Here is a 27,734-nt window from a genome sequence, read left to right as displayed (position 1 = left end):
ATAAGATGTCTGTAATTTTGTGGAAAGTTTTATTCACATTCAGTAAAGAACACTTTCCTTGCCAGCTGTGAATTTGGGAAGTGAGATAACAACCTGTCTGCTAATTATCCCTCCTCCATAAGTAGTTCTGGAATAGTGCTGTAGAAGCTTAATTAAAATTTCTTTTTTAAAAGAAGTTGTGATTATAATGAAATTACTAGCTCTTTAGAATTATTTTTAACACTATCTTTATGAGCTAAGTCATAAATATTTTATGTGACATTTATAGTGCTTTACCTGTTAAAGACTGCTTTAAAAGATGCTTCATTCGTTTGAAATCAGTTCTTAGAGATGAAACTATTCTTATGTCATGGAGCAAGTCAACCTTAAATTAGTTTTGCATTTTTAGAATCTTAGTTTCATTATGTTATTTTTTATAGACCTAAATCTTGATGGAATAGATGCAGGAACACTAAAGGGATGTGTGTCCTCTATTAAAGGTAGATCAATATCTTTATAAAGAGAGAGTTCCATCTTACTTAGTATTTATTAAGTGTCTCGTACCGTAAGGGAGCATAAAAGATGTGTTAGGTAGAATCTTGACCATAAGGAGATTGTTTCACTTGTGTATGTCTCATCTCTGTATTACAAAGGTATAATCCCATGTATTTGGCTTCAGTTGCTTCCATTATAGACTGCACCCTGAATCAGCCGTTTATTCACGTTCTCTGTTGTCTCAGCGATGGTCTTAGGAGACACTGGAAGGATCAGGGCAAGTGTATCTTCAGTGTTGGAAAACAGGTCTATTTATGCGTTACTGATTTCATCATTTTCATATTCAGAGTATCATTATGTTTGAAAAGTCTAAAATTAGGACGAGTACTCAGAACCAATCAATACTGAGTAATCTTTTAAGAACTGAAATATTCCTGGACGTGAGCCTTTTTGAAGCACTAATGGTCATGTTTGCCATCACTGTTTAGCTGTAGATTAGCGTATTATTTATTTAACAGGTTTTCCTCAAACTTTCAAATATTTCTGTGATTGAAGCAAACATATTGCCACCAGGTGGCAGTAATAGCTCACGATAAGTCCTAAACAAGCATGGAGACTGGCTTATTTGTAAAACCTTACATCTCCATGAGGCAGAGCTGAACTGAGATGACATTAACCCAAGAAGAAGATGAAAATTTTTATGTAGCACATGTTAATAAGTTCTTGAGAGATCATTAACGTGCAGTGGATAAAAGCTAAGGCCCTGAAGCCAGACAGACATTGTGGGACTGACTCCTGGCCCTTTCACTTTCTAGCTGTGCGATCTCTGCTAAGTCCCTTGGGTTCTCTGTTTTTATCTATAAAATGAGAATAATAATACACTACTCATAAGGTTGTTGTGAGGATTAAAGGAGTTGAAATATGTAAAATGCTTAGAACAGTGCCTGGCATGTAGTAAGCACAGCACAAGTGTAGCTGGCATTATTATAAGGTATAATTTAACATGTCTCAGTAATCAGTCTTTATTATCACTTTATTCCAAGTTTAATTTTATATGAAGTCTTTAATTAGAACGTTCCTGCCTGACTTGTCTTGAGAGCCAGCCTAGAGTCAGTAGCCCATCTTAAAAGTTAGTTCTTAATTCAGGCTCTTGGAACAAGCCCTTTCAGGCTCGCTTGTTTCAGCAATGAGCTGTAACGACCCCTGGCAAGAGGGAATCCCTTTTGTACTTGTTTCCACATTAATCAAAGACAAGGCTATAATTTGCTTTCATGGTTCTCTTAATTAATTCTCATCATCCAAAGAGCCTCCTTAGCCATTTTCCTACAACGCTGAAGAAGGATCAGAAAGTTGTCCCATGGAGTGTTCTTGTCCTGTGGTTGGTTTTGTTACCTTCTCTTTAATTAATATGGAAACAGATACAGAAAAGACTTTCTAAAGTTTTTTCCTGTCAGAGGGAGGTAGTTTCCTGCTCTACTTAGGAGTGTAAAATAAATGTCATCCCCTGTTCTCATTAGCTTGTATCAGGGATCTTGCTACCTTAGTTGTAACCTGAGGTGGATATTAACTCCTCTCTTAATGGCGCCCACAGCAGAAGACCTCTTGCGTATTTAAAGCTGTTTTCTTTTGAAAGAGGATGCATCCTCTTACAAAGAGTATCCTAAAACCCATCAAGCCTTTTAAAATTGTTTCCTGGCACTAATTTAAGCATGCATGTTTGCTTCTTGCCCCTGCTCCTCTCATTCTGTTACTTTTGGTAGTTAAATTTTCCCAAGTCGGGCAATATGAGCCCAGGTAGCACTGTTAATCACACAAGGTCCTGGAGTTGGGGATGGGGTGTCAGTTTGCAGGGTGACGCCAATTGTCTTGACGGATCTTATTTTAGCAATCATACCACTGTAGCCTTGCGTCTTTATTATCTGGTTCTGGCCAGCATGCTGCTGATCACGTTCCTTTTGCATTGTTTTCAGGAGGAGTTGGCATGAACTTAACGGCTGCAGATACCGTTATTTTTGTCGACAGTGATTTCAATCCTCAGAATGACTTGCAGGCAGCAGCCAGGGCTCATCGGATTGGCCAGAACAAGTGAGAGATTGCAACACCAGCCTTATTCTACATCCTGGGCTCCTCAGCAGTTCTGGCGTGGGAAGGAAATGAAGAAGCTGGTCCTGTGACTACCAGACTTGGCTTCACTAAAAGCACAAACACTGAAAAGACTAGGAGGAACCCTTAGAAGTTATTTAATTCCTTTTTCTTGAGTTAAGATCTAATTTAGTTTAAAAATGAAGTTATAGAATTGTAGAGTTACGCTAAAAAGATGAATCTTACCCTTTGACCAGAGGACAATTGAGATCCACCAGAGGTTTTCTTCTTCTGTTCCCATCAGAAACCCATTTATGGTCCTCTCCTCATCCCTTCCTTGAATCCCTTGGAAAGCTTTTGTCAGGCCAGATCTCTCTAACAAATGCTCAGGCCCACATAGTACAGTCTCCCTTCAGTTGTACTCTGGATGTGGTATTTTGGGTTGTTTCCTTTTAGGGATATCAACCTTGTGCTCACCCGTGCAGACCCTCACAGCAGATTCCTCTCCTTTGACTCCATACAGGTCTGTTAAAGTTATTCGGCTGATAGGCCGAGACACTGTGGAGGAAATAGTCTATAGGAAAGCAGCCTCCAAACTGCAGCTTACCAATGCAATCATAGAGGGAGGCCATTTTACTCTGGGGGCCCAGAAACCTGCAGCCGATGCTGACCTCCAGGTATAATACATTGCGTTCCCCTTAAGAATGTGTCATGTTGTCAGTACTTTGTTGTCGGTGAGAAAGTAAACACAAAGAACTGGCATTAACAACCAACTTTCCCCAACCATACATTTGTTCCCTGGCCAAACATATCTGCCATGGTATCTACTGCATGCAGGCAAGGAGCTAAAAATGAACATGATATATTAAGCAGAATATGGAATAACAAGGATGGGCTTTAGATCCCCCTCACTTGGATTCAGATCCACACCTGGTCAATTAGTGGCTGTGTAGCTTTGAGCAGATACCTTAAAACCTCTCAGGTGTACTCTGCTTCTCAAAAAATGAGAATACTGGAAGTTACCTCAGAGGATTGTTTAAAAAAATTAGATAAACTAAAGAACTAAGCATAATAAATGATTATGGATCCCATACCTCATCTTTTTTTTTTTTTTTTTTTTTAAGATTTTATTTATTTACTCATAGACACAGAGAGAGAGAGAGAGGCAGAGACACAGACAGGGAGAAGCAGGCTCCATGCAGGGAGCCTGATGCGGGACTCGATCCTGGGTCTCCAGGATCACACCCCAGGCTGTAGGCAGTGCCAAACCGCTGCGCCACCGGGGCCACCCCCATACCTCATCTTAACCCTAGACCGTTTGATCACTAATCTTCATAGTCAGAGGAGGGAAAATGAGAATTCAAAATTATGCTTTAGGAAAAATGGATGAACGAATAGAGGTAATTACTTGAAGAAGGGAATACTGGGTAGGAAACAAACAATGACTTGAAGATTTTCTCTTCTGGAAGAAGGCTTTGAGTTATTCTACAGTAACCCCTGCGTTAAAATTAGAACTCATAATATATCTTAAGTTCTTCCATTTTGTCCCGGGCATCATATTCACTAAAATAGTCAGAAGCACTTCAGACAATACTTAGTACACAATAAGCATTCAATAAGTGTTCACATCTGCCTTTCTCTAGGGTAATGAACCTGCTTCCTTCTTTCAGGACTTGAAAATCTTATACCTCTTAGATTTAAAGCCACAACCACACCTTTTATTATTGGATTATTTTAAAACAACAGACTGCTTTCATTTGAAACAAGGGCATTGGGTTGTCACCTTTGTTTTTGGCAACCAAAGAGATAACTAGTACAGTCTGGATGGAGAAGTGAGAAACAGACGTTAGAGCCAGAATGTAACCTTCTGGTATCCTTGAGCTGGGCAAGAAGTCTGACAGAACTCTCTTAAACAGCCGGTGTTGGGAACAGTTTATGTTCCCACCAGTGTTTGGCTCACAAATACTAGGCCATCTAGAGATAACTAACCCAGTCTAAAAGGATAAGATAGGAACTAGAAGCCAAGATATGAGTCTACCTTGATTTGGAATCTCAAAGAGTTAGTGCTTAAGAAGTTGCAAATCTGGAAGTAGGAAGCTAAAGCCAGGGAAATTATTTGAACTGTTTTAGTGGTTCCTATGTCCCCAGGTAGTAGGCTAAGGGTACATTTGAGATAAGGGAAGAGAAGCAGGATAGTACAGTGCCAGAGGAATATCCAAGAAGATTAGAATTGAGAAATGGCCTTCAGGTCTGGCTGTCAGTTGTTAACTTGCCTTTGTAAAGGTGTTTCCATAGAGCGCTGTGGTAGGAACCCAGGTTACCAAAGGAAATAAGTCAGTTAATAGTAGAGGGAAAGTACCAAGTATAGCCGTCTTCTTCCAAGTTTATCTATGGGAGAGAAGCTAACTGAGTCTCTGATGCGGCTGCTAGAAGTGCCCATGAAAAAGATTCTGAGAAGTGCTATATTTAATGCAGGATGTTACTATTCTTTAGGAAAAAAATTGACTAATTTTTCTTGTTGTTATGGAGAATTGTCAAAGTCAGCATCACTGATTTATCACCTCTCTGCTTGGCCACCATCCACCTACTAAATAGCCTTGTCAGTATCATCATGGGGAGAGAAGAATGGCTGACCAACAGAGAAGGAATTTGCCTTGTGTCATTAAGCTACATAACAAATCAGACATCCCAATATTTGGTTCATGAGAACTAACTGGACTTTTTCGTTTTCTCCATTCAAGTTGAGTGAGATACTTAAATTTGGTTTGGATAAACTGCTATCGTCTCAGGGGAGCACCATGGATGAAATAGACCTGGAGAGAATCCTGGGAGAAACAAAAAATGGCCAGTGGATCTCTGATGCCTTGGCAACAACAGAAGGAGGAGTCAGGGAGCAGGAGGAAGGCAGTAAGTTGGGGGTAAGGGTAGAGCGAATGGCACAGCCACCTGAGTTAGACTTGAGTGAGATTGGTCCCCATAGAAAGTCCTGGATAGTGCTTCCTGGGGCATCTTTTCCTACCCAGCCCTATTCTCATCTTAGGCACGCTGTTTTAAGATTCTTGGTCTAAGAATTCTTCCTAGACTGACTGGAAATTCTCAATTTGTAGCTGAACTTTGAACTCACTCAATGATATTAACACTTGTAGTAGTATCTCAAAGATTCTAATTTGTACTATTTCTGCCTTGGTTGCAAGTATCTTCTCCTTTATTCATAAATCCCACTGTCCTTAGTATGGCACCCTCCACATAGTGCTTGCTTTTCTGAACAGTAGAATGATTTGGTTTTTTTACATTGTTGTTAACACTGGTTGAACATTTATTCTGTACTTGATCAGAAGTGTGTACTGCATCATGTGTTCTATATCTGTTTTTTCATTTTACCTTCACCATACCCCCATAAGGTGTAGGTGCCACTAATTTTTTTTTAAGTGATATAATACACTTAACCATGAAATGATTTTATCTTTTCTGAATTTGGTCAACATTTGTTCTTTTTTGTCCATTTCAGCTCTGGGTACATGAATTTCTGACTTGAGGTGTTTTTTCACATAGTAGTTTTTGTAAGGATGTTCCTTGCTATCTTCTACTTATATTTGTCTTGCACCTGTGGCAGCAGTGATTCAGTGTGGACCGGGTGAGGTTTGAGAGTCTTATTCTAGACTTTTTAATTCAAGAGTATCTTATTCCACAGATACGCAGATATGTAGTTTCTTTACTAGATGATGCCTCCTTTTTTGGTAGGGGATGGGGTTGGCATGACTTCAGTTTTGTGATTCTCTTGTTTCTCTAGAATTCCCAATTTCCATCACTTGCTTACCTTTTTTGCCATAAAACTGCCAATTTCAATCACTTCCTTTTTTTTTGCCACAGAACTGCCAAGGGATGTCTCTTTCTCCTCCAGAAGCAGTGCCTTCCCAGATTGCTGGCTGCATGCACTTTCTGGTCCCTTCATTTCAATTCCTTAGTAGCCCATGTTCTGATCTACTGAGTCTGAGATGTTTTGCCCTTATCATTTTCCCATGTAGGGTGTGGCACTATTTTTGGGGTCTGCATCCAACACTGCTAGTCTCTGCCTCACTTTGTACTCTGGTGTGTGCTTAGGAGCTGTCTCTGTTGGCACTTGGATGTTTATTTCTCTATTTACCTCCAAATGGAAGTTTATAATGTTCTCTAACTCCTAGTTTTATAGTAGACATGGATTAGGGGTGGTTTCATAGGGTATATGGAGAGATTGGAATTTACTAGGCAGCTAGTATTATTCTATAGGACACAGATCTTGGACTCTTCTCATATTTTGCTTTTAAATTTCTTAATATTAGTATCCCATCTTTACTCTTTGAGTACTCTTTCTTAGTTTTAATCTCATCCCGTTTTCATAATGTCCTCTCTTGAGACATTTAATATAACTTTCATTTTTATTTTTTTTAAGATTTTATTTATTTGAGAGAGAGCAAAAGAGAGCGGAGCACAAGCGGGATAGGGAGCTGAGGGAGAAACAGACCCCCAGCTGAGCAGGGAGCCTGATGCTGGGTTCTGTCCCTGGATTTCAGGATCATGACCTGAGTCAAATACAGATGCTTAACTGACTGAATTGACTGAGCCACCCAGGCGCCCCGCTTTTTTTTTTTTTTATTAAATATTTTATTTACTTATTTGAGAGAGAGAGAAAGCAGCAGGTGCTTTTCAAAGCTCTAAAAGGGGCAGTTGGGTGGCTCAGTTGGTTAAAGCATTTGCCTTTGGCTCAGGTCATGATCCCGGGTCCTGGGATTGAGCCCCGCATTGGGCTCCCTACTCAGTGGGAAGTCTCCTCCTCCCTCTGCCAATCCCCTTGCTTGTGCTTTCTTTTTTTTTTTTTTTTTTTTTTTAAATTTTTATTTATGTATGATAGTCACAGAGAGAGAGAGAGAGAGGCAGAGACATAGGCAGAGGGAGAAGCAGGCTCCATGCACCGGGAGCCCGATATGGGATTCGATCCCGGGTCTCCAGGATCACGCCCTGGGCCAAAGGCAGGCGCCAAACCGCTGCGCCATCCAGGGATCCCTTGCTTGTGCTTTCTCATTGCTTCAGCCACTTTTTATATTTTCCAAGAGTTATTGAACTTTCCATCCACTATTGTCTCATATCTTTTCAAAATCCCTTTACTGCCATTTAGTGGTTTTAGGTCTCTAAATGGATCCATGTGACTCTGTTTTAAAGTTATACTTGGATTACATGAAATACTGAAGCTTGCACCTATTTCTGCACTCATCTGGATTAATTTCAGCTTATTTTCCTAATGTTACTAGGACAAAATAAAATTTTGCTGTTTTCCAGAAATATAATTTTATTCCTTAGTCAATGCAGCTGCCAGAAAAGATTTCCTACTTGTATTAAAATTTGGAATCTTGTCTTTGATCAGTGAGTACATGTTCATTCTGTGGTAGATGGTTCTCCTAGCAGGACATAGATGAAGGTCTAGGCCTATGGTCTCCAGCCTCCTCTTGGCTGCAGAATGAGAACAGGGAGTATGATTAAAAATAATATAAATGAATATGAAAGACATTAGTTAAAGCAATTCCAATTAAAAACAAATAAAAAAATAGGGTTGCTTTATCTGGAATGGCAGGGTTTTTTTTAAAAAGCATGTTTATAAGTTGAGAATTGCATGCAATATGAAGCTACATATGTTGATCATATTTGACACTTCCCAGCTCTTTTTTTTTCCACTTGTTGATAGAGCACCTCATTGAAAGCCCCCTGCTGATTTAATTAGCAAATGCCAATTAGAATTACAGCTGGTTGGATTTGGGTATAAGTGTGAAGCAATTGATCTCTTGAGAATGAAATGTTTTGCTTTCATACTCTCCAAAGAAAACATACTCAAAGCTGATTTCATAATGCTGTGAAAATACATTCTTTGGTAATATGTGCTATTAAATATGCTTCACTTTAGAATCATTATCTCACCTCTCTGGTTGCTGATCTTGGCTTGTCATGACTTCTCCATATCAGTGATTCATGATCTTGGCACATCACCCAACCTTTTGGCCTCTGTGTCCTCATCTGTAAAATGGTGCTGTTAATGTAGCTTTACTCTTTTAAGTAGTTGAAAAATCAAATGTGATTAATAGATGTGAAAGTGTTCTGATAGCATAAAATACTTTCAAGATTACACTATTTCATTATCGTTATTACTATAATTAGTATTTGCTGGCCTGTTCACTCTCCATTCTTCTATAAACAACAGTAATGCACTGAAAAGAGCATGCTGGCTTTTGAGTCAAAATCTTGCCTTCTTCATTTATTAGCACTAAGAACCAGGGAGTCCCTTAATCCTTGTCTGAGCCTCATTTCTCCCTTTCTTCAGCAGAGTTACTTATACCAGGATTGTGGGGAGGCTCATAAAGTTACTTCATGAAATCTGAAAAGAATAAAAGGGATTATTTTTGTGATTCTCTATTTTCTCACTGATTTCCCACTTGTTCCTTTTATATTATAGAAAAGAGGGGAAAGAGTTAAGTATTAAGTATGTGCAGAATAAAAAAATTATGTTCTTGGTTATCTTTTATTAAGTGATCTTATTATCAATGAGATCTATGCTGAAGAGTGGTGTGGAATTAGTGATGAGTGTGATCCCAGGATTCAACAGGGAGGAGGTATCCAGCAGAAACTTGCAGACCAACTAGAGATAGACCAGAGGGCATTAGCCATGTCCTCTCCTTTAAATAGTAAATGTGTGAGATCCCTACCTGTCACTGTTAGTGGGATCCAAAATCAGTACCTTCATCACAAGCTAGTCTTAGCCCATTTAGAATACAGGCTGTTCTCTTAGTTGCCCTGGTTATTGCTTTGAATAGAATTAATCAATTTTTCTCTAGTATCTGACATTTCTCTTTTGTGTTTTATGTTCTTAGAAAACCATATGTACTTATTTGAAGGTAAAGATTATTCCAAGGAGCCTAGTAAAGAAGACAGAGAATCATTTGAACAACTGGTGAACCTTCAAAAGACCTTTTTGGAGAAAACTACTCAAGAGGGCCGGTTACTCCGAAATAAAGGCAATGTAAGGACTACTCATGTAAAAGAATAAATTCTCCCAAATTCACACCCTTCAAGAATAAAAAAATGATGATGGGAGTAATTTATTGAGAAATAAGTATGTAAATATTTGTTGAAATATAATTTACTCTAGTATAGAACCTATGTAAAAGTTACCATAAATAACATTAACAAGAAGAGTGTATTTTACCATTTAATGCAGGTGAAAGCAGCCCTGTCCATCTTAGCCATCCCAGAAGAGATCACCAAAATGCTTCCAATAATTTATCCCTATGCCACTAAGAGAGGGTAACAGTCATGAACAATATATGTAATGTCCTTGGTATTTGGCACTTAGTATGTGCTCATTAAATGCTAGCTATTATTAAGATAAATCGTGATGTTGAAATACTGTTTGAGAAAGAATTATATAATACATTATAGGAGGATTTCCTTTAAAAATAGTTAAATCCGGGCACCTGTGTGGCTCAGTTGGTTAAGCATCTACCTTTGGCTCAGTTCATGGTCCCAGGATCCTGGGATCAAGCCCCGCATCTGGCTCCATGTTCAGCGGAGAGTCTGCTTCTTCCCCTCCTTCTGCCCCCTACCCCTACCCCCTGCTCATGCTCTGTCTCTTGCTCTCAAATAAATAAAATCTTATAAAAAAAATAAAAATGATTAAACCTAAAATGGCCTCTTGTAGGGTATGCTTTTTATAAAAAAAAGGTTACTTTTCTGAAGTACCTGATTGCTATTGAAATTAATCAAATGATGTACTGCTATAACAACCATGTGCTTTGGTTAAGTTTAGAGCACTATCCTGGTCACAGGGCCAATGAGATGTGTAATGTGAACAGTAAATCGAAGTGTCTTGCCACCACTTCCCACCATACAAAGGGGTATGGAGATGCAGTTTTGTGAAATATTAAGCGTGTTGCTGTCTACACAGAATGTGTTCTAGGAGATGAATGGAGCTCATGAAGGGATATGCAGCCTCCAACTTCCCAGTTATAGATCTTGTTCTTCCAGGTTCTCCTCCCAGGCCTTTCAGAGGAATCTACCAAAAGGAAGCGGATTTTGAGCCCAGAGGAACTGGAGGATAGAAGGAAGAAGAGACAAGAAGCAGCAGCTAAGAGAAAGAGACTAATGGAGGAGAAAAAGAGGAAAAAGGAAAAGGTGGAACACGAGAAAAAGTATGTATTATTCAATGATATTATAAAAAAGCTGGTGAGGGTCATGTTTTAAGGATACACTTAATCTGCAGTTGAACACTTTAAAATTGCAGTAAATTTTTATAAAACTGGTAGCTCCTTCTGATAATAGAATATTTTTTTTTAAAGATTGAACTTTAACCCTAACAATGTACTTTTGCAAAATGTCCTGAGTGCCTAAGGTAGAAAGACTTATTCAGTTGAAGTGAGAAGATGTTAAGATTTTATTGTAGCTGTCTGACAAAGAGTAGTTCACTTGAAAGTACCTTAATCTTGTTCTTAAAAACAGGGACATCCAAAAAAAAAAAGGGACATTTGGTGGCTGCTCTTTATTGAAGTATAGTCAGGAGGCAACTAGGCTAGTCAGTAAGACTTCTTGTTGATTTACAAATGAGCAGAATACTGCAATCAGGGTGACTATCTAATTGCATTTCCACTGGGCACTTAGTGTTTGTGAATAGCAGGATGGAGTATGCTCTGAGGGAAATTGTGATAGGCCAGGTTAATTTCCTTTTCTCTCTGGCCTGTTGAAGGATGGTGTGGTGGGAATCCAACAATTACCAGTCCTTCTGCCTGCCTTCCGAGGAGAGCGAACCAGAGGATCTAGAGGACCAGGAAGATGAGAGTTCTGCCCAGCTGGATTATGAAGATCCAGATTCAACTGCCATCAAGTATGTTAGAGGTGATGTCACCCACCCACAGGCTGGGGCAGAGGATGCTGTCATCGTGCACTGCGTAGGTAGGAGAAGTCGTACCGGCCCAGGATGGGTGCCTTGTTCTTTATGGTGCTAAGAACTGGGGAGGAGGAGGCAGAAGCCTGACCAAGGGGTGGTTATGGGGCCTGACCAAGGGGTGATTATGGGTCCAGTGCAGTCCTGCGGTCAAAAGGGGGCACGTTTTAGAATCCAGCAACATAGATTTGACTCTTGGTGCTCTCCTTTAACTGGTTGCATAGCCTAATCTCCTGGGCCTCAGGTTTCTTTATTGGTACAGTTGGATAATTTCCTGTTCTCTGCACAAGGTGTTTAAGAAGGGGGAAGAGACATCTTTTGAGAAAAAGTAAAACTCCAAGCATGTTCCCCCCACTTCTGTGATCTTTGCACTTTTTACTTCCTCTGCCTGGATCCTCTTTCCACAGAGAGCCACAATAAGTATTGTTTAAATGTCTGCATCTCCGATCTCCCCTAAGTGCCTCACATAAAACAGACCCCACCCCCATGCTTCTATTATTCTCTACCCTTTTTCCTACCTTATTTTACTTTATTACATGTATCACCACCTGATATATTATGTATGTGTTTGTTTCTATTATTGTCTCATTGCACTGGAAAATAAACTTGATGGGAGCAGGATTTTTTTTTAATCCACTGTTGTAACACTAGTTCCTAGAACAGTGTCTGACACATAATACATGCTAACAAATATTTGTAGGATGATTGAATGACTGTAAATAGAAGGTACTAACCAGCTATGTTAGTAGCAGCTCAAATAAGTCATTTAACATTTTTTCTTCCTTACCTGTAAAATGGGAGTTGTATGCTATTGTATTACCAATGCTTTAGTTGTTGTTATGTTACAACTGCTTTCCATCTTTCCTATTATGATAGCCAGGTGTATTCCATAAAACCTAAACATATTTGAGAAGTCTAACCCGTGGTATTCCTGGGAGGCCACATAGGTGTTTCTTCCCTTTGAAAAACCATTCTCCTACAAATCTAGTTGGCATACTTTTTGTGTTTTTGAATTGTGAACTGGAATTTGGATGTTTTTTGTTGTTGTTTTCTATCAGATGATTCTGGTCGCTGGGGCAGAGGTGGTTTATTCACAGCTTTGGAAACACGGTCTGCTGAGCCAAGAAGAATATATGAGCTAGCTGGGAAAATGAAAGGTAAGAATCAAAGCAGAGAAAAGGGGTAGGAATGGAATAAACGAAGAGAGAACACAGGATAGGTATCACATGGGTTATGAAACATTAAAGAGTTAAGAGAGCTAGTTTGGAGTCTCATTAGCTAGTTTTATCATCATTAAACTAGTTTTGTGACTTTGAGGCAGTCTCTTACTCTCCCTGTACCTGTTTCCTCATTTGTAATTTGTGAATAGTACTTGTTCTACCTACGTCATGGGACTATAATGAGGAGAGTGGATATACAGGTGTTTTGATAATGTCAATCCCTGTGTGCGTGTTCAAGTATTGGCATGAAGAGCATTTCATTGTTTACCTCCACTATGACCAACTCACCCCATCTACATAAGGGAATATTTCCAAAAAATGTCAGACCTGTAGGAGAGAAATCAGACCCACCATGAAAGTGCTAACAAGAGCTCGGGTTGAATGTTGAAGAGGAAGAGGTTGTCTTATGAGGTTAGTATACGCTGAGATACAGCACTTCTTAGAGACAGAAGTAAAGATGTTTGGGGCCAGAGGAACTTGGAAGTCTCCTTTGGCATGGAGAAGGAGAAAGGGTACCTTTTATGTGGAAAAATCACAAAGTAGCAAAAGGAGTAAAATTACTATTGTCATTATTTCCTGGGGACTTGAGAGGCCAAGGGAGTTTGTTCAATAGAGAAGAGCCCTTCAGATTCCTCAGATTGGTTTTCCCTAATTCTTCTGCCTAGTTCTCTAGGGTAGAAAGGGATATAAGGACCTAGAAGGAATACTCTTTCTACTAAAATAGCTCACTGACAGAAGATTTAATAGGTTAAAATAACTGAGATCTAGATATTGATTGGGCAGTGGGAAAGCAGAGAATTCAGGACAGATCAGAGCTAGACATCAAGACCGAGGAATGCTTGTTTGGATCCTTGTCTGAAACTGTGAAGGAAGCAGGATGGGAAAATGAGAGGCCAGAGAACAAAGCATGGAAAAAACCTCCACTTAAGAGAAGCAACAAGAAGAGGAGACAGAAGGAATTGTCAACTAAGAGAACCTTGAGAATGAAAGAGGAGAGGATGTCAGGAAGGTCTGCATTGTCAGGCACCAAGTGAGGGTGAGAACTGAGAAAAGGCCTTTGGATTTGCATGACCTTGGAGAGGAGACTGTGAAGATTAAACCTACATTGCAGAGTTAAGGTGTAAGTGTCAATGACAAAACAGGGTTGAGAGGGTACGTTCTTTTTCTGAAGAAGAACTGAATTAGGGTAGATGAAAATGTGGGCTAGAATTACCAGGGAGTGCTTTGTGGAGATAGTGAAAGTAATCTTGGGCCTGGAAAGATAGGTTGAATTTAAGTGGGTGGAGAGAAATAGAAAAAGACCCCTGACTATGTCTCATACTTTTTGATATTCCCGCAACTCCTGTCATTCCCAGTACAGGGTATTGAATGACCCAGGCAGTTACATGGTGAATGTGTTTAGGGAATGGTGTGTAGGCCAGGCAGGCCAGAGGAGGGGGTTGAGGCTGACAAAGAGAGGAGAATTTGATTTTTTTAAAAAGGTTTTATTTATATACTCATGAGAGATATAGGTGGAGGGAGAAGCAGGCTCCCTGTGGGGAACCCAACATGGGACTTGATCCCAGGACCCTTGGATCACAACCTGAGCCAAAGGCAGACACTCAACCACTGAGCCACCAAGCACCCTGAGAGTTTGATTTTAAAGAGAAGGATTTGGACCACATTATAGAAGGTTGCATATGGCTTTTTCAGGGAGATGCCATTCTAAGCAGGATCTTATCTAGTGGATAATGGTTAGTCATTTGGGAGATACTTGGCCTAACAGAGCCAGTAGACTCTTTAGAATGACTTAAAAGATTGGGGTTCAAACCGAAGTACATAAAGCCATAGAATTATTTTAGCACATTTTTCTAGAGCATTAATTTGATTTGATTTGGATGAGTTAGGAAAATGTACAGATAGATACAGATATAGTAGAGTACAATGTTTGAGTGCTTAAAAACAAAGCTAAGACTTCTGAAGAAATTTAAAGTTCATAATGCTCTTCCCTTCACATCCCCAGATGCCTCTAGTTTGCATTCACTCTCCAATGCCTGCAGGAGTACTCTGTAGGTAATATGTAGGGGACATTGAATTGGGAGATCATAAAAATTCAGAAATGAAGAAGATGACATAAGCAATGTTCCTCCTTTTATTCCCTCTTTTAATCAATAAATTAGACATCCATACACAAACAAAAGCATATTGGTAGGTCTTTGGGGACCTAGCACCTTACTCCAAAGGCGCTGCCACCCAGAAGAGACAGACAAACCTTCCTACAGGCTGTGGAAACAGCACAGTTGCCTAGACCCCTCCTGCCCATGTCAGGCAAAAATCAGATGAGTGCTGATGGGGCGGAGGTGGGGGGGAGGGGGTTACTCATGGAAGAGACAGAACTTGCAGAAATCCAGCCTTCCTGTAGGAAGATTCCAGCATACCACTGGAGAAGGAAAAAAACGAAAGAAAGATAGGAATTGGTTGCAGTGGAGGTGGTAAGAGAAACTCTCCTGGTGCCTTTCCCCCAAGGAAACACTGAATGGACTGATGTATTTAATGGAGGTGATCTCCCCTATGGAGGGAAAGGAAAGTGGTGTGAGCTCCTGCTGTCCCAGTTAGATGGAACACAGCTGAAGAAACCCATTTTTCTCTACAAGCACTCAGAGTACTAAGGTGGGAGCTCTGTGACTGGGAGGAGGCAGATCAGAATTTCGAATGGCATCAGAGGGATTGTGTACAACAGGAAGCTCACCCACAAGTCTCTGGGAATGCTACACTCAGGAATTTCCTTCCTGGGTCTACAGGCTCCCCCAAAACACCTAGGCTAAACCCACTCTTCCTGACTCTGCTGCCAGCTCTTTGTGCAGGCTCCCAAATGTGTCTGTGAGACAAGCTCTGGTGGACAGGGAGCACACCTAGAATAGGCCATGGTCATTGGTCAAAGAATAAAACCTCAAACCTTCTAGAATGCTTCTTCTAGAATGCTATTTCCAATAGCCAACCTGGTGAATTGTAACAAGAGCTGACACAAAGACTTAAAAATTTGGTCCCAAGAGAGCAAGAAGAGTGGAGCAGGTATACCTCATGCACAAGGAATAACTTAGATAGTAACAATACTACAGAAGATAAAACTACCTGCTGAAAGTAGTGAGCACAGAGTTAAGGAGGTATCTGCTACTTCAAATGCAAAAGCAGCAGTGCATAACACGAAAAATGTGAAAAATCAAGGAAATTTGGCATCACAGAAACAAAATGACAGTTCTCCAGCAACCAAGCTCAAAGGCACAGAATACTGCAGTCTAACTGATAAAGAATTCAGAAAAGCAGTTATGAATAAACTCAAAGACTTACAAGAAAACTCAAAGGCAATTCATTGAAATCAGAAATAAACCATATGAACAAAATGAGTTCTATTCCGAAGAGATTGAGACTGTAAAACAGAACCAGACAAATTCTGGAGCTGAAGAATTTGATGAATGGGATGAAGAATACAATAGAGAGCAGCTGTAGCAGGGTAGGCCAGATGGAAGAAAGAATACATGACTTATAGGATAGGAATTTTGAAATAACACAGAAGAGATGAAAGAATAGAGATTAAAAAAGAGCAAAGAAAGTACATGAGCTATGGGATTGGATCAAAAAGACAACTATCAGAGTAAGAGAAATATCAGAATAAGCAGTTTTCCATAAAGGGAAGAGAGGGACTTGGGGGCAGATTTAATTTTTTTGTTTGATTTTGTAGAGATTTTATTTACTTATTCATGAGAAACAGAGAGAGAGAGAGAGAGAGGCATAGACAGGCAGAGAGAAAAGCAGGCTCCCCATGGGGAGCCTGATGTAGAACTTGATCCCAGAATCCTGGGATCACTACCTGAGCCAAGGGCAGATGCTCAACCACTGAGCCACCCAGGGGCCCCTCAGGGGCAGAGTTTATTTAAAGAAATGATAGCCGAGAACTTACCAAAACTGAGGAAAGACTTGGACATATAAGTCCACAAAGCTAATAGGTCATCCCATTATCTCAATGCAGAAAGATCTTCTCCAAGACACATTATAATGAAACTGAAAAATCAATGATAGAGAATCTTAAATGAAGCTGGGAGGGTGAGTAGGGGGGAGAAGAACATAACCTACAAAGGACCCTCATTAGGCTATCAGCAGATTTCTCAGCAGAAACTACAGGCCAGAAGGGAGTGGAATGACATATTCAGTGCTAAAGATAAAGACCACCAACCAAGTATCTGGCCAAGTTATCTTGCAGATAAGATATCCCAGACAAAAGCTCAGGGAGTTCACCACCACTAGACTTGCCCTACAAGATGCTGAAAGGAGTTCTTCAAGCTGAAATGAAAAATACTAATCCATAGCATGAAAACATGGAAGTACACAACACATTAGTAAAAATGAAAAATAGATGGAATTAGGTAACTGTAACCTCTATTAGGATGATGCTTTAACCACTCATCTGTAGTATAAAGGTTAAAGGAAAAGAGCAGTAAAAAGAACCATAGGTACTATAAATTGTTAATATGCAACATAAAAAGAGGTAAAAAAGGATAAAAGGAGAGTCTTAATAGGCGATTGAATATAAGTTACTGTCAGATAAGATGGCCTGTTTTATCTGTAAGATGTTTTATGGTAACAACATAGCAAAAACCTAGAGCAGATCCATGAGACAAAGGGGAAATAGACTATACCACCACAGAAAATAACCAGTTTATGAAGGTAGGCAGAAACAGAGGGGAAAAAGAAAAAATGGGAATACAGAGCCACTAGAAAACAGCGAATACTGTGGCATTAGTAAGGACTTCTGTAAATTAACTACTCTAAATGTGAGTAGATTAAATTCATCAAGCAAAAGGCACAGAGTGGCTGATGGAAAAAAGCTAACAAAAAACAGGACACAGCTATCTGCTGCCTACAAGAGATCAACTTGAGCCTTAAAAACACAAAGTGAAGGGATGGAGAAAGATAATTCCATGTGAGTAGGAACCAAAGAAAGTGGGAATAGCTATCCTTGTATCAGACAAAGTAGACTTTAAAACAAAATGGTAACAAGAGACAAGTAAGGTCATTACATGATGATGAAGGGATTAATCCATCAAGAAGGTGTAACAGTAGTATATATGCACCTAACATCAGAGCATCTAAATATATTAAATATTAACAACTATGAAGGAAGACAACTATGAAGGAAGAAACAGACAACAAACAATAGGACTTTTTTTTTTTTTTAGATTTTATTTATTGATTCATGAGAGACACAGAAAGAGAGAGGCAGAGACATAAACAGAGGGAGAAGCAGGCTCCTTGCAGGGAGCTTGATGTTGGACTCAATCCTGGGACTCCAAGATCACACCCTGAGCCGAAGGCAGATGCTTAACTACTAAGCCACCCAGGCGTCCCAATAGGAGACTTTAATATATCACTTTCAGCAATGCACAGATTATCCAGAGTAAAGCATCAAGGAAATGATAGATTTGTACCAAATATTACATCAAACTGACTTAATAGACATTTATAGAAAATTTCATCCAATGGCAACAGAATACACATTTTTCTCAAGTATACATGGAACATTTTTTAAGAATGCATCATATGATAGAGCACAGAACAAATCATAGCAAAATAAGACTGAAATCATACCAAGTATCTTTTCCAACCACAATGGTATGAAACTAGAGATCTTTAATGAGGAAAGTTAGAATATCTACAAATATATGGAAACTAAATACCACACTCCTGAACAACCATTGAGTTGAAGAAATCAAAAGGCAAACCAAAGAATATCTCAAAGCAAATGGAAACACAGCATACCAAGCAGTGATGGATGCTTCAAAAGCACTTCTGGTAGGGAAGTTAATAGCAATATATGCATATTAAATGATATTTCAAATAACCCACGTTTATACCTCAAGAAACTAGAAAAAGAAGAACAAATTAAGTCCAAAGTTAGCAGAAGGAAGGAAATAAAGATCAGATCTGACATAAATAAAATTAGAGACCAGAAAATCAATAGAAAAGATCAGTGACTCTAAGAGCTTTTTTTGTTTTGTTTTGTTTTGTTTGTAGTTTTATGGTTTTATTAACACAAATTAGAAGATGAAATCGACAGACTTTTAGCAAGACCCATTAAAAAGAAAACTCAAAATCAGAAATGAAAGAGGAGAAATTATAGCTGACACTGCAGAAAAACGTTTAAAATCCTAAGTCACTATTATGAACAATTTTATACCTACAAATTAGATAATGTAGAAGAAATGGATAAATTTCATAGACACACAACCTACTAAGACTGAAGCAGAAAGAGATATAAAGTCTGAGCAGATTGATAATGAGTGAGGAGATTGACTCAGGTTTTAAAGTGCCAGATGCCTTCATGTATGAATTCTACCAAACATTTTAAGAAGAATTATTGCCAACCCTTCTCAAACTCTTCCCAAAAAATTGAAGAGGAGGGAACACTTCCAGACTATTCTGTGAGGCCAGTATTACCCTGATACCAAAGCCAAGTAAGAACAGTATAGGGAAAGAACACTATAGACCAATATCCTGAAGAATGTTGTTGCAAAAATTCTCAAAAAAAAAAAAAAAAAATACTAGCAAACCATATTTAAGAACTCATTAAAAGGATTTACACACCATGACTAAGTGGGATTTCTCACTGGGATGCAGGGATAGTTCATCATATGCAAATCAAATGTGATACAGTACATTAGTGGAATGAAAGGCAAAAATCACCGAACCTCTCAATAGATGCAGTAAAAGCATTTGACAAAGTACAACATCCTTTCATGATGGAAATCCTCAATAGAATAAAAGAAGAACATACATCAGCATAATAAAAGCCATATATGATATCCACAGTTAACATTGTATTCAACAGAGAAAAATCAAAAGCTTTTCCTCTAAAATCAGGAATAAGACAGAGGTGCCTGCCTCTTCTCTCCATTCTTATTTAACATAATACCAGCAGTCCTAGCTACAACAATCAAGCAAGACAACTTCTTAAAAAACATCCAAATCAGAAAAGAAAAATTAAAATTGTCATGGTTTGCAGATGATGTGATCTTATATATTAAAAGTCCCAAATTCCCAATATGTTGGATTTAATCAATTGGAAAAAGAACTAGTGGATGTAATCAGTCAATTCAGTAAAGTGGCAGGATTGAAAATCAACACACACAAAAGGAAGGAAGGAAGGAAGGAAGGAAGAGAAAGAAAGAAAGAAAGAGAAAGAAAGAAAGAAAGAAAGAAGAAAGAAAGAAAGAAAGAAAATCAACACACAGAAATCAGTTCCTTCTCTGTGTACTAACAATGAAACATCTGAAAAAGAAATAAGGAAAACTATCCACTCACAGTAACATCAGACACAATAAAATACCAAAGAATAAATTTAACCAAGGAAGTAAAGATCTAGATAATGAAAAATACAAGACTTTGTTTAAAGGATTTTAAGAAGATACAAACAATTGAAAGATATTTCACGATCAGAAGAGATAGTATCATTAAAATGCTCATTTTACCCAAAGTCATCTCTGGATTTAATACATTTCCTATCAAAATTCCAGTGGCATTTTTGACAGCAATAGAATAAATACTAAAATTTGAATGAAACCACAAAAGACCTTGAATAGCCAAAGCAGTCATTAGAAAGAACAAAGCAAGTGGCATCACACTTCCCAATTTCAAACTATACTACAAATATGGTACCAACATAAAAATGGACACATAGACCAACAGAACAGAATACAGACACCAGAGTTAAACCTCTACATACAGTGCCAGCTAATATTTGATAAAGGAGCCAAGAACATCCAATAGGGAAAATAGTCTTTTCAGCAAATGATGTTGAGAAACCTGGATTACCACCTGCAGGAAAATGAAATTGGACCCTTACCTTATTCCACTCACAAAAATTACCTCAAAATAGATCAGACACTTAAACATAAGAACTGATACCATGAAACTCCTAGAAGAAAACTTAGGGAAGAAGCTCTTTGAAATTGGCCCTGGCAGTAATTTTTGGGGGGGAAGACACCAAAAGAACAACAGCAACAACAAAAACCTAACAAAATGGAAAGGCAACCTACAGAAAGAGAATATTTGAAAACCACACATTGGGTAAAGGGTTACTATTCAAATTTTATAAAGAACTCCCGACAACTCAACAGAAAACAAAACAAAAAAACCAATCTGATTAAAAAGTGAACAGAGGAACTGAATAGATATTTTTCCAGAAAAAGTGCAGATGGCCAACTGGGACATGAAAAGATGTTCAACATCAGTAATCATCAGGGAAATGCAAATCAAAACTACAATGAAATATCATCTCACACCCGTCAATGTCTGTCATCAAGAAGACAAGAGATAATAAGTATTGATGAGATTATGGAGAAAAGGAAACCATCATTCAGGATCTGTGGGAATGCAAACTGGTGCATTGTGGAAAAACAATATAGAGATTCCTTTAAAAATTACAGTTAGAGCTATCCTATGATCCAATAATCTTACTTTTGAGTATTTATTCAAAGGAAGAGAAAAAACAGGTTATCTAAGAGATAACTGCACTCCAATGTTGATTTCTGCATTATTCACAATAGTCCAGGTATGGAAACAACTTGGGTGCCTGACAACAAAAATGGAAGAAGATATGGACACACACACACGTCCCTTACATGTGGAATCTAAAACAAAACAAAACAAACAACAAAAAAACAAACCAGAATGAAATGGTAGTTACCTGAGGCTGGGGTTGGTGGAAATGGTAGAGATGATGTTTAAGGGTACATTCTTGTACTTAGTAGATAAGTAAGTCCTAGCGTTCTAATACACAGTGCAGGGACTACAGACAGCAGAACTTTATTGCAAACCTTAAAATTGCTAAGAGACTAGGTCTTAATTGTTCCTACCACTAGGAGTGACAATTATCGGATGTGATTGAAATACTACCTAATGCTACAGTGGCAATTGTACTGCAGCATAAGTGCGTGAAATCAGTATGTTGTACACCTTAAACTTACACTATGTTATATGTCAGTTACAATGAAAAAAATACACAATAACAAGTATTATGGCAATTGTACTGCAGCATAGTAAAATCAGTATGTTGTACACCTTAAACTTACACAATGTTATATGTCAGTTACCTCTCAATTAAAAAAAAATACAGTAACAAGTATTATCAGGATGTGGAGAAATTAGAACACTTGCACTGATGGTAGGAATGTAAAATGATGCAACCGCTATAGAAAACAGTATGGTGTTTCCTGAAAAAAATCAAGAATAAAATTACCATATGATCCAGCAGTCCCTCTTATAAGAACTGCAGGCAGAGACTCAAACAGATATTTGTACACACATGTTGCATTATTACACACAACGGCCTAAAGGTGGAAGCAACCTAAGTGTCTAATGGATGAATAGATAAACAGTGCGGTATATATTCATACAGTGAGCTATTATTCAGCCTTGGAAACGAGGAAACTGACACATGCAACAACGTGGATGAATCCTGGGGACATTATGCCAAGTAAAATAAGCCAGTCACAAAAGAACAAGTATTATGTGATTTCACATAGATGAAGTAACTACAGTAGTCTGATTCAGAGGTAGAAAGAGTGGTGGTTGCAGGGGAGATGGGGAGATGATGTTTACTGAATATAGAGTGTCAGTTTGGCATGGTGAAGAGCACTGTGGAGATGGATAGCATAGCAGCATGAAGGTACTTGACACTATTGCACTGTGCGCTTAAAAATGGTTAAGATGGTAAATTTTATGTTAGGTGTATTTTACCAGAATAAAACATTAAAAAAAAATGTTTTTGAGCAAAAACAACCCTCAGGAATGGATCATATGATCCACTGTGATTATAAGGCAGTGACTGGAGTTAAGAGAATGAGAAAAGGTGAGATTGCAACCTGATTGGCTGGAAAAGGAAAGGAGTCAGGGGCATTCACCAGAGCCCCTTGTCAGGGGTTTCTTTTTTTTTTTTTTTTTGTCAGGGGTTTCGTTCCGGAGCGAACCTCACATTCTGTCTGTTGCTCCTTTACTTTACCTCAGACTTGAATTTGGGAGGTGTCCTTTTATTTCCTGTTGATGATAAAGAGTCAAGGAACAAAGGACAAGATCTGGTAAGTAAAAAAAAGTCTCTTATCAAAACTAAATTTTGGCTTACATCATCTCCTTGAAACTTCTGTTCATGTGGGCCTGTCAGTGTAGTAGTCGCAGGGGCTACTCTAACAAAACACCCCAAGACTGTACTTTCAGGGATCATTTCTATAGTTTGTTATAAAACACTACCAACTAGGTGGCTTAGAAAACAAATTAATTTCTTTAGTTCTGGAGGCTACTGACTGGTCCAAGATTAAGGTGCCAACAGGGCTAGTTTCCTCTATTGTCTCTCTCCTTGGCTTAGGGGTGGTCGCCTGCTGTCTGTGTCTTCACTTGGTCTTTCCTCTGTGTGTGCACATCCCTGGTGTCTCAATGTATATATCCTTGGTGTCTCAGTGTATATCCATATTTCTTTCTGTAAGCACAGCAGTTAGACTGGATTAGGCATCACCCTAGGGGCCTCATTTTAGCTTACTTGCTTTCTTTGAGGGCCCAATCTCCACATACAGTCACTTCTAAAGTAGTGAGGCTTAGGGCTTCAACATACGAATTTGAGAGGACACAATTCAACCCATAACAAGCAGGTTGGGCTTCACACTCCACCACACTCTCTCCATCCCCCTTGCTTTTGTCCATCATAGTTGCTTTAACATTGTCCCCTAACTTGGCTTGTTCCCTGCGTTGACCTAAGGCAGTCTCCTCCTGAAGAGTGTGGACTCATTTTGTCATTTTATCCTTAATACCTCACACAGTACCAGCTCATGGGAAATGCTCAGGAAACATTGAATAAGAAAACATGACTCAAAACTCCAAGCATTTCCTCATTTATTATGTGAAAAATTGTGTAAAAGATTGTTTAGTAGCTAGCCATAAGCAGAGGGGAGGAGCCGATCTGTATTTCCTCTACCTGTATTAAGATTCTCCTTTGAGGCACCTAGGTGACTCAGTTGGTTAAGCATTTAGCTTGATTTTGGCTCAAGTGATGATCTCAGGGTCCTGAGATTGAGCCCTACAACAGGACTCTGTGCTGAGCATGGAGCCTGCTTGAGATTCTTTTTCCCTCTCCCTCTGCCCCTCCCCCTGCTCACCCTTTTTTCTTCAAAAAAAAAAAAAAAAAAAAGTTTCACCTTTTCCATCTTAAGTGTCTCTTACTTTACCAGTCCTCTTATAATTCCTGTAAGATGTTTTACTAACCACACTTAACCTGGCTTTCTCAAGGGCTTGAATTCGTATTCAATTATTTTTTTTTCTTCGTATTCAATTTAAAGCCAAATCTTACTGAGAAAAGAAATTTAGAAACCAGGCTGAAAGGGACATATATATATCTTGAGTTTGGTGACTTGTGTGTTTGACCACAAAGTGGCTTCTGCCTATTCAGTCATTTTTTTCAGTCATTTCTAAAATGCTAAAAAAAAAAAAAAAAAAAAAAGAACAACACAATGGTTATGGCATAAATGCTCAAGTGACTCAAAACTATTTACAACCGGTTGTGATAGGATGGTAGAGATGTCAGTCCCAGACATTCCCTTGACACTTTGTCCAGTCTCCCCCACTTAGGACAGGTGGGAATTACTTGAACAGAGATGGAATGAGGGTTGGGAGCTGACTTGAGCATCAGCCAGAGGGCTGTATACAGGAACCTGTAAAGTCCTTTCTGCTTCTAAGCCTGAAAAATTCTTTCTCTACTGTTGAGAGTACTTAGGAAAGACAGCATATTTTGAACACTGGTTTTAGCATATCTTAAAAAGAAGAAGAAATGCATGTGTATAAAGTTACTACAAAATAAAACAATGATGATGGAAAATTAAGTCATGAATCTGGTAGGACATGGTTGTTGAGGGCAGAGCATTCAAAGATGATGGAGACAAAAAAAAAAACAAAAAACAAAGACAATGGAGACAAAGCCCCCCTCTATGGGCAGGTCACTTTGTTAACAGTGCAGCCTTCTCATGTCATTGTCAACCATGTGTTGGTTGTCCTCCTAGTTGGCCTTGATTGTGGCTCAGCACCGTGATCGCTCCAATGTCCTGTCTGGCATTAAGATGGCAGCCCTAGAAGAGGGCCTGAAGAAGATCTATTTAGCAGCAAAGAAAAAGAAAGGTAAGCTTTTCATCTGTGCTCAGGAGTAGATGCGTTTCTGTTTCCAGGCATGTGATAGGATTTTTAAAGGGAGGTGAGAAATGTTAAAACCTCATTCTATATATATGATAAAGGTAAGCCCCCATATAAGAGACCACACAAGTAACCACCACATCATCTTAGCCTCTTTTCCTTCCCAGGTCACTTTTGTTTATCTCTGTGGACTATCTCCCTGCACTGGGGTAGTTGTATCATGATTTTAAAGATGAGGAAGCAGAAGACCAGAGATGTAGTAATCTGGTTAGATGTAATTGAGGAATGCTGTTTATCCTATCCCATCCCCTCTTGGATAGCCACACACTGTTCACATTACCAGATAGTTTTCTGCCAAAAGTCAGAGTGAAGTTTTATTTCCATTGTGTCTCAGAGTTTGTTGAACTGACTGACTTGTTAAAAAATCTGTTTATTATGGGGCACCTGCGTGGGTCAATCCATTAGTGTCCGACTCTTGATTTCAGCTCAGGTCATGATCTCAGGTTTATGAGATTGAGCCCTGAGTCCGGCTCCACACTGAGCGTGGATCCTGCTTAAGATTCTCCCTCTCCCCCTCCCCCTCTTAAAAATCTTTTTATCTCCAACATTGATCATATTCTATGTTCATTGTACCTTCTTACTTCCAGAGCCTGTAAGTCTTTTGTGTTTAATAGAATTACTTAATTTTTCATATTATGGTCCCACCCCAGAATATTTTTTTGATATTGTAATTGTATGCTTTGTGTGGGATGCATACCATGATTATATACATTTTGTCTGTTGGAAACCACAAAGTGACTGAAAGTATAGTTGTCTGTTATATATATTTATACTGAATCAAGTTTTTGACAAATGACAACATCATGATCTATTTTTTCCCTCTTTAATAGCAAGTGTTCATCTTCCACGCATTGGACATGCCACAAAAGCTTTTAACTGGTATGGTACTGAACGACTTATTCGGAAACACTTGGCTGCAAAAGGCATCCCAACTTACATGTATCCTTTTGTGATCTTATTAATGTTCTCTCTCAGCTCAGAGAAAATATCTTGCATTTTCTGGTATCACTAATCAAGGCCTGGGCTGCTTCTGCCACATTTTTTACTCTGTCCCCCACCAATGAAACAAAAACTTAAGAAGTACTTTGTAACTGGTACATATCCAGGGAGATAAATACACCCAAGCATTTCTGGGTGCCAGCAAGTAGATTAAAAGGTGTATGAAGGGAGGAGTTCACTGAATAATTGTCATTTGATAACATTGAATCTTTTCACATCAGGTCTCTAGAGATGCTTGAGGCCTGTAGCAAGGCCTAGTTCTAAGAATTTCACTCTGTTTAATTGAATGAACAATCAAACAAATGAGTAAACTATTTTACTTTTGAACCTATTCAGCTTATTCTTAGGATGCATTTTGAAATGCTTTTTGACCATTAGGATATAATTTAGTACTACCAGACTAGTATTTTCTTTGAATGTTCCCTTTGCTGTATCAGTTAGCATTATTTAAACTATTACTTTGAGTCTTAAAAAAAGATAATCACCAGAAGCTGAACTGACCCCCAAGAGTTATAATCATACAGAAACTTCATCTTTTTACTTATTAATTCAGTGTTGTTTTTCAGGACACTTAAATCACCATAAAAACAGAAAAGTCACATTTGATATGCTTGTACAATTCAAACACTATCAGAAAAGTTTTAATAATGAGATAACAGCAGTAATGAGTACTAACAGTATTGAAGAATTTATGAGATGGTGAAAGGGAATTAAGTCATGCTACTTCCAGAGTGATTATTTCTATGATTACTAAATTAGAGAACTAGCAGTTTTAGTAAAGTTGATTTTAAAGTCGTGAAATAGAACTTCCTTGACTCTCCTTATCAGATATTACTTTCCTAGAAGCAGGGTGGCTGTTCTTCATCCACAGTCCTCCTCTTCCCCAAGACAGCTGATGCCTTAGCAGTTAATATTTCCCCAGAGCTACTGAATTAGAGGGTTTCAAAAAGGAGTCCAGATCTGGTGGGCCTCTGAGATACTGTGTTTTCTGAATTCTCATTTTGTTCTCTAGGATGTGTTACTCTGATTCAGTATCAGTAATACAAGGATGCACACCTTAATTGGGAAAGTCCTCTGGCAGTTTGCCAGGGCTCCAGTTTTCATAGCTTATTTGCATAATAATAAATTTTCTTTCTCTAATAGTTTCATTGCTTGCTTTCTCCTCAATCCATTTTTCTTCTCCTCCATCAGACTAATTTCTTTACAGAGGGTTGGGTGTGTAGATTAAGGAGAAATGAAACAGGTTGCTCTGGAGAAGGAAGCACCTTCCTTTTATGCCTTGGGACAAACGACAGGACTCTGAGGGGCAGACCCTGACAAGTGAGATTCCTGATCTAGATGAGTGGAGCCTCTCCTGCCCTTCTTTTCACAGTGTTCAGCATCAAGATCTAGAAGACAAAACATTGGCCTAGAGGCCTGTCTAATGTGACAGGATCATCTTTCCCCCTTTCCACCAAATCAAGTTCAGCTTAAAGAAATAAGGGAATTGTGGAAATGGCACAAAACCAGCACAGAATGACTAGTAGTACTAGGGAGGGCAGGGGCTGAGAACCACAAGAGAATGAATCTTTCAGGGGAGACGCTATATAAACTGTGGCTTTTCATGCTTTTGTACAAAAACCCTCAGTCTTGGCTGACCTCAACCAGCCTAATTTCTGCTGATTTTAAGACCTCAGCACTTCTGCAGAGACCTCTTCAGAAGCCTCTGCCCTGGGCTCTTGATTTCAAGGTGCCTGGCT

The 27,734-nt window shown here is 38.9% G+C and overlaps 1 protein-coding gene and 1 pseudogene across 7 annotated transcripts in view; both read left to right on the top strand.

The window, feature by feature from the left end:
* CHD1L (chromodomain helicase DNA binding protein 1 like) overlaps nt 1–27,137 on the top strand; it is an 83,044-nt gene extending 55,907 nt beyond the window's left edge. For 5 of the 7 annotated variants that reach the window (XM_077842573.1, XM_077842571.1, XM_077842569.1 and 2 more), the window contains 11 exons: nt 2,445–2,559; nt 3,080–3,233; nt 5,298–5,463; nt 9,450–9,598; nt 10,603–10,766; nt 11,318–11,523; nt 12,574–12,672; nt 22,774–22,844; nt 24,810–24,924; nt 25,827–25,935; nt 26,824–27,137. In XM_077842573.1, the coding sequence (XP_077698699.1) occupies nt 2,445–2,559; nt 3,080–3,233; nt 5,298–5,463; nt 9,450–9,598; nt 10,603–10,766; nt 11,318–11,523; nt 12,574–12,672; nt 22,774–22,844; nt 24,810–24,924; nt 25,827–25,935; nt 26,824–26,899 (1,424 nt within the window). In that variant the 3' untranslated portion in view covers nt 26,900–27,137. Of the gene's footprint in view, nt 1–2,444; nt 2,560–3,079; nt 3,234–5,297; nt 5,464–9,449; nt 9,599–10,602; nt 10,767–11,317; nt 11,524–12,573; nt 12,673–22,715; nt 22,845–24,809; nt 24,925–25,826; nt 25,936–26,823 lie in introns of those variants that run through there. The other 2 variants (XM_077842572.1, XM_077842574.1) reach the window with 2 other exon arrangements.
* On the top strand, nt 22,965–23,071 carry LOC144281450 (small nucleolar RNA U3; annotated as a pseudogene).
* Nucleotides 27,138–27,734: the final 597 nt, after the last annotated feature.

The sequence above is a fragment of the Canis aureus genome, chromosome 12 (genome assembly GCF_053574225.1).
Source record: "Canis aureus isolate CA01 chromosome 12, VMU_Caureus_v.1.0, whole genome shotgun sequence".
NCBI classification, from domain to species: domain Eukaryota; kingdom Metazoa; phylum Chordata; class Mammalia; order Carnivora; family Canidae; genus Canis; species Canis aureus.
Note: the sequence above shows the minus strand (reverse complement) of the source record. Positions and strands in the feature narration are given on the sequence as shown.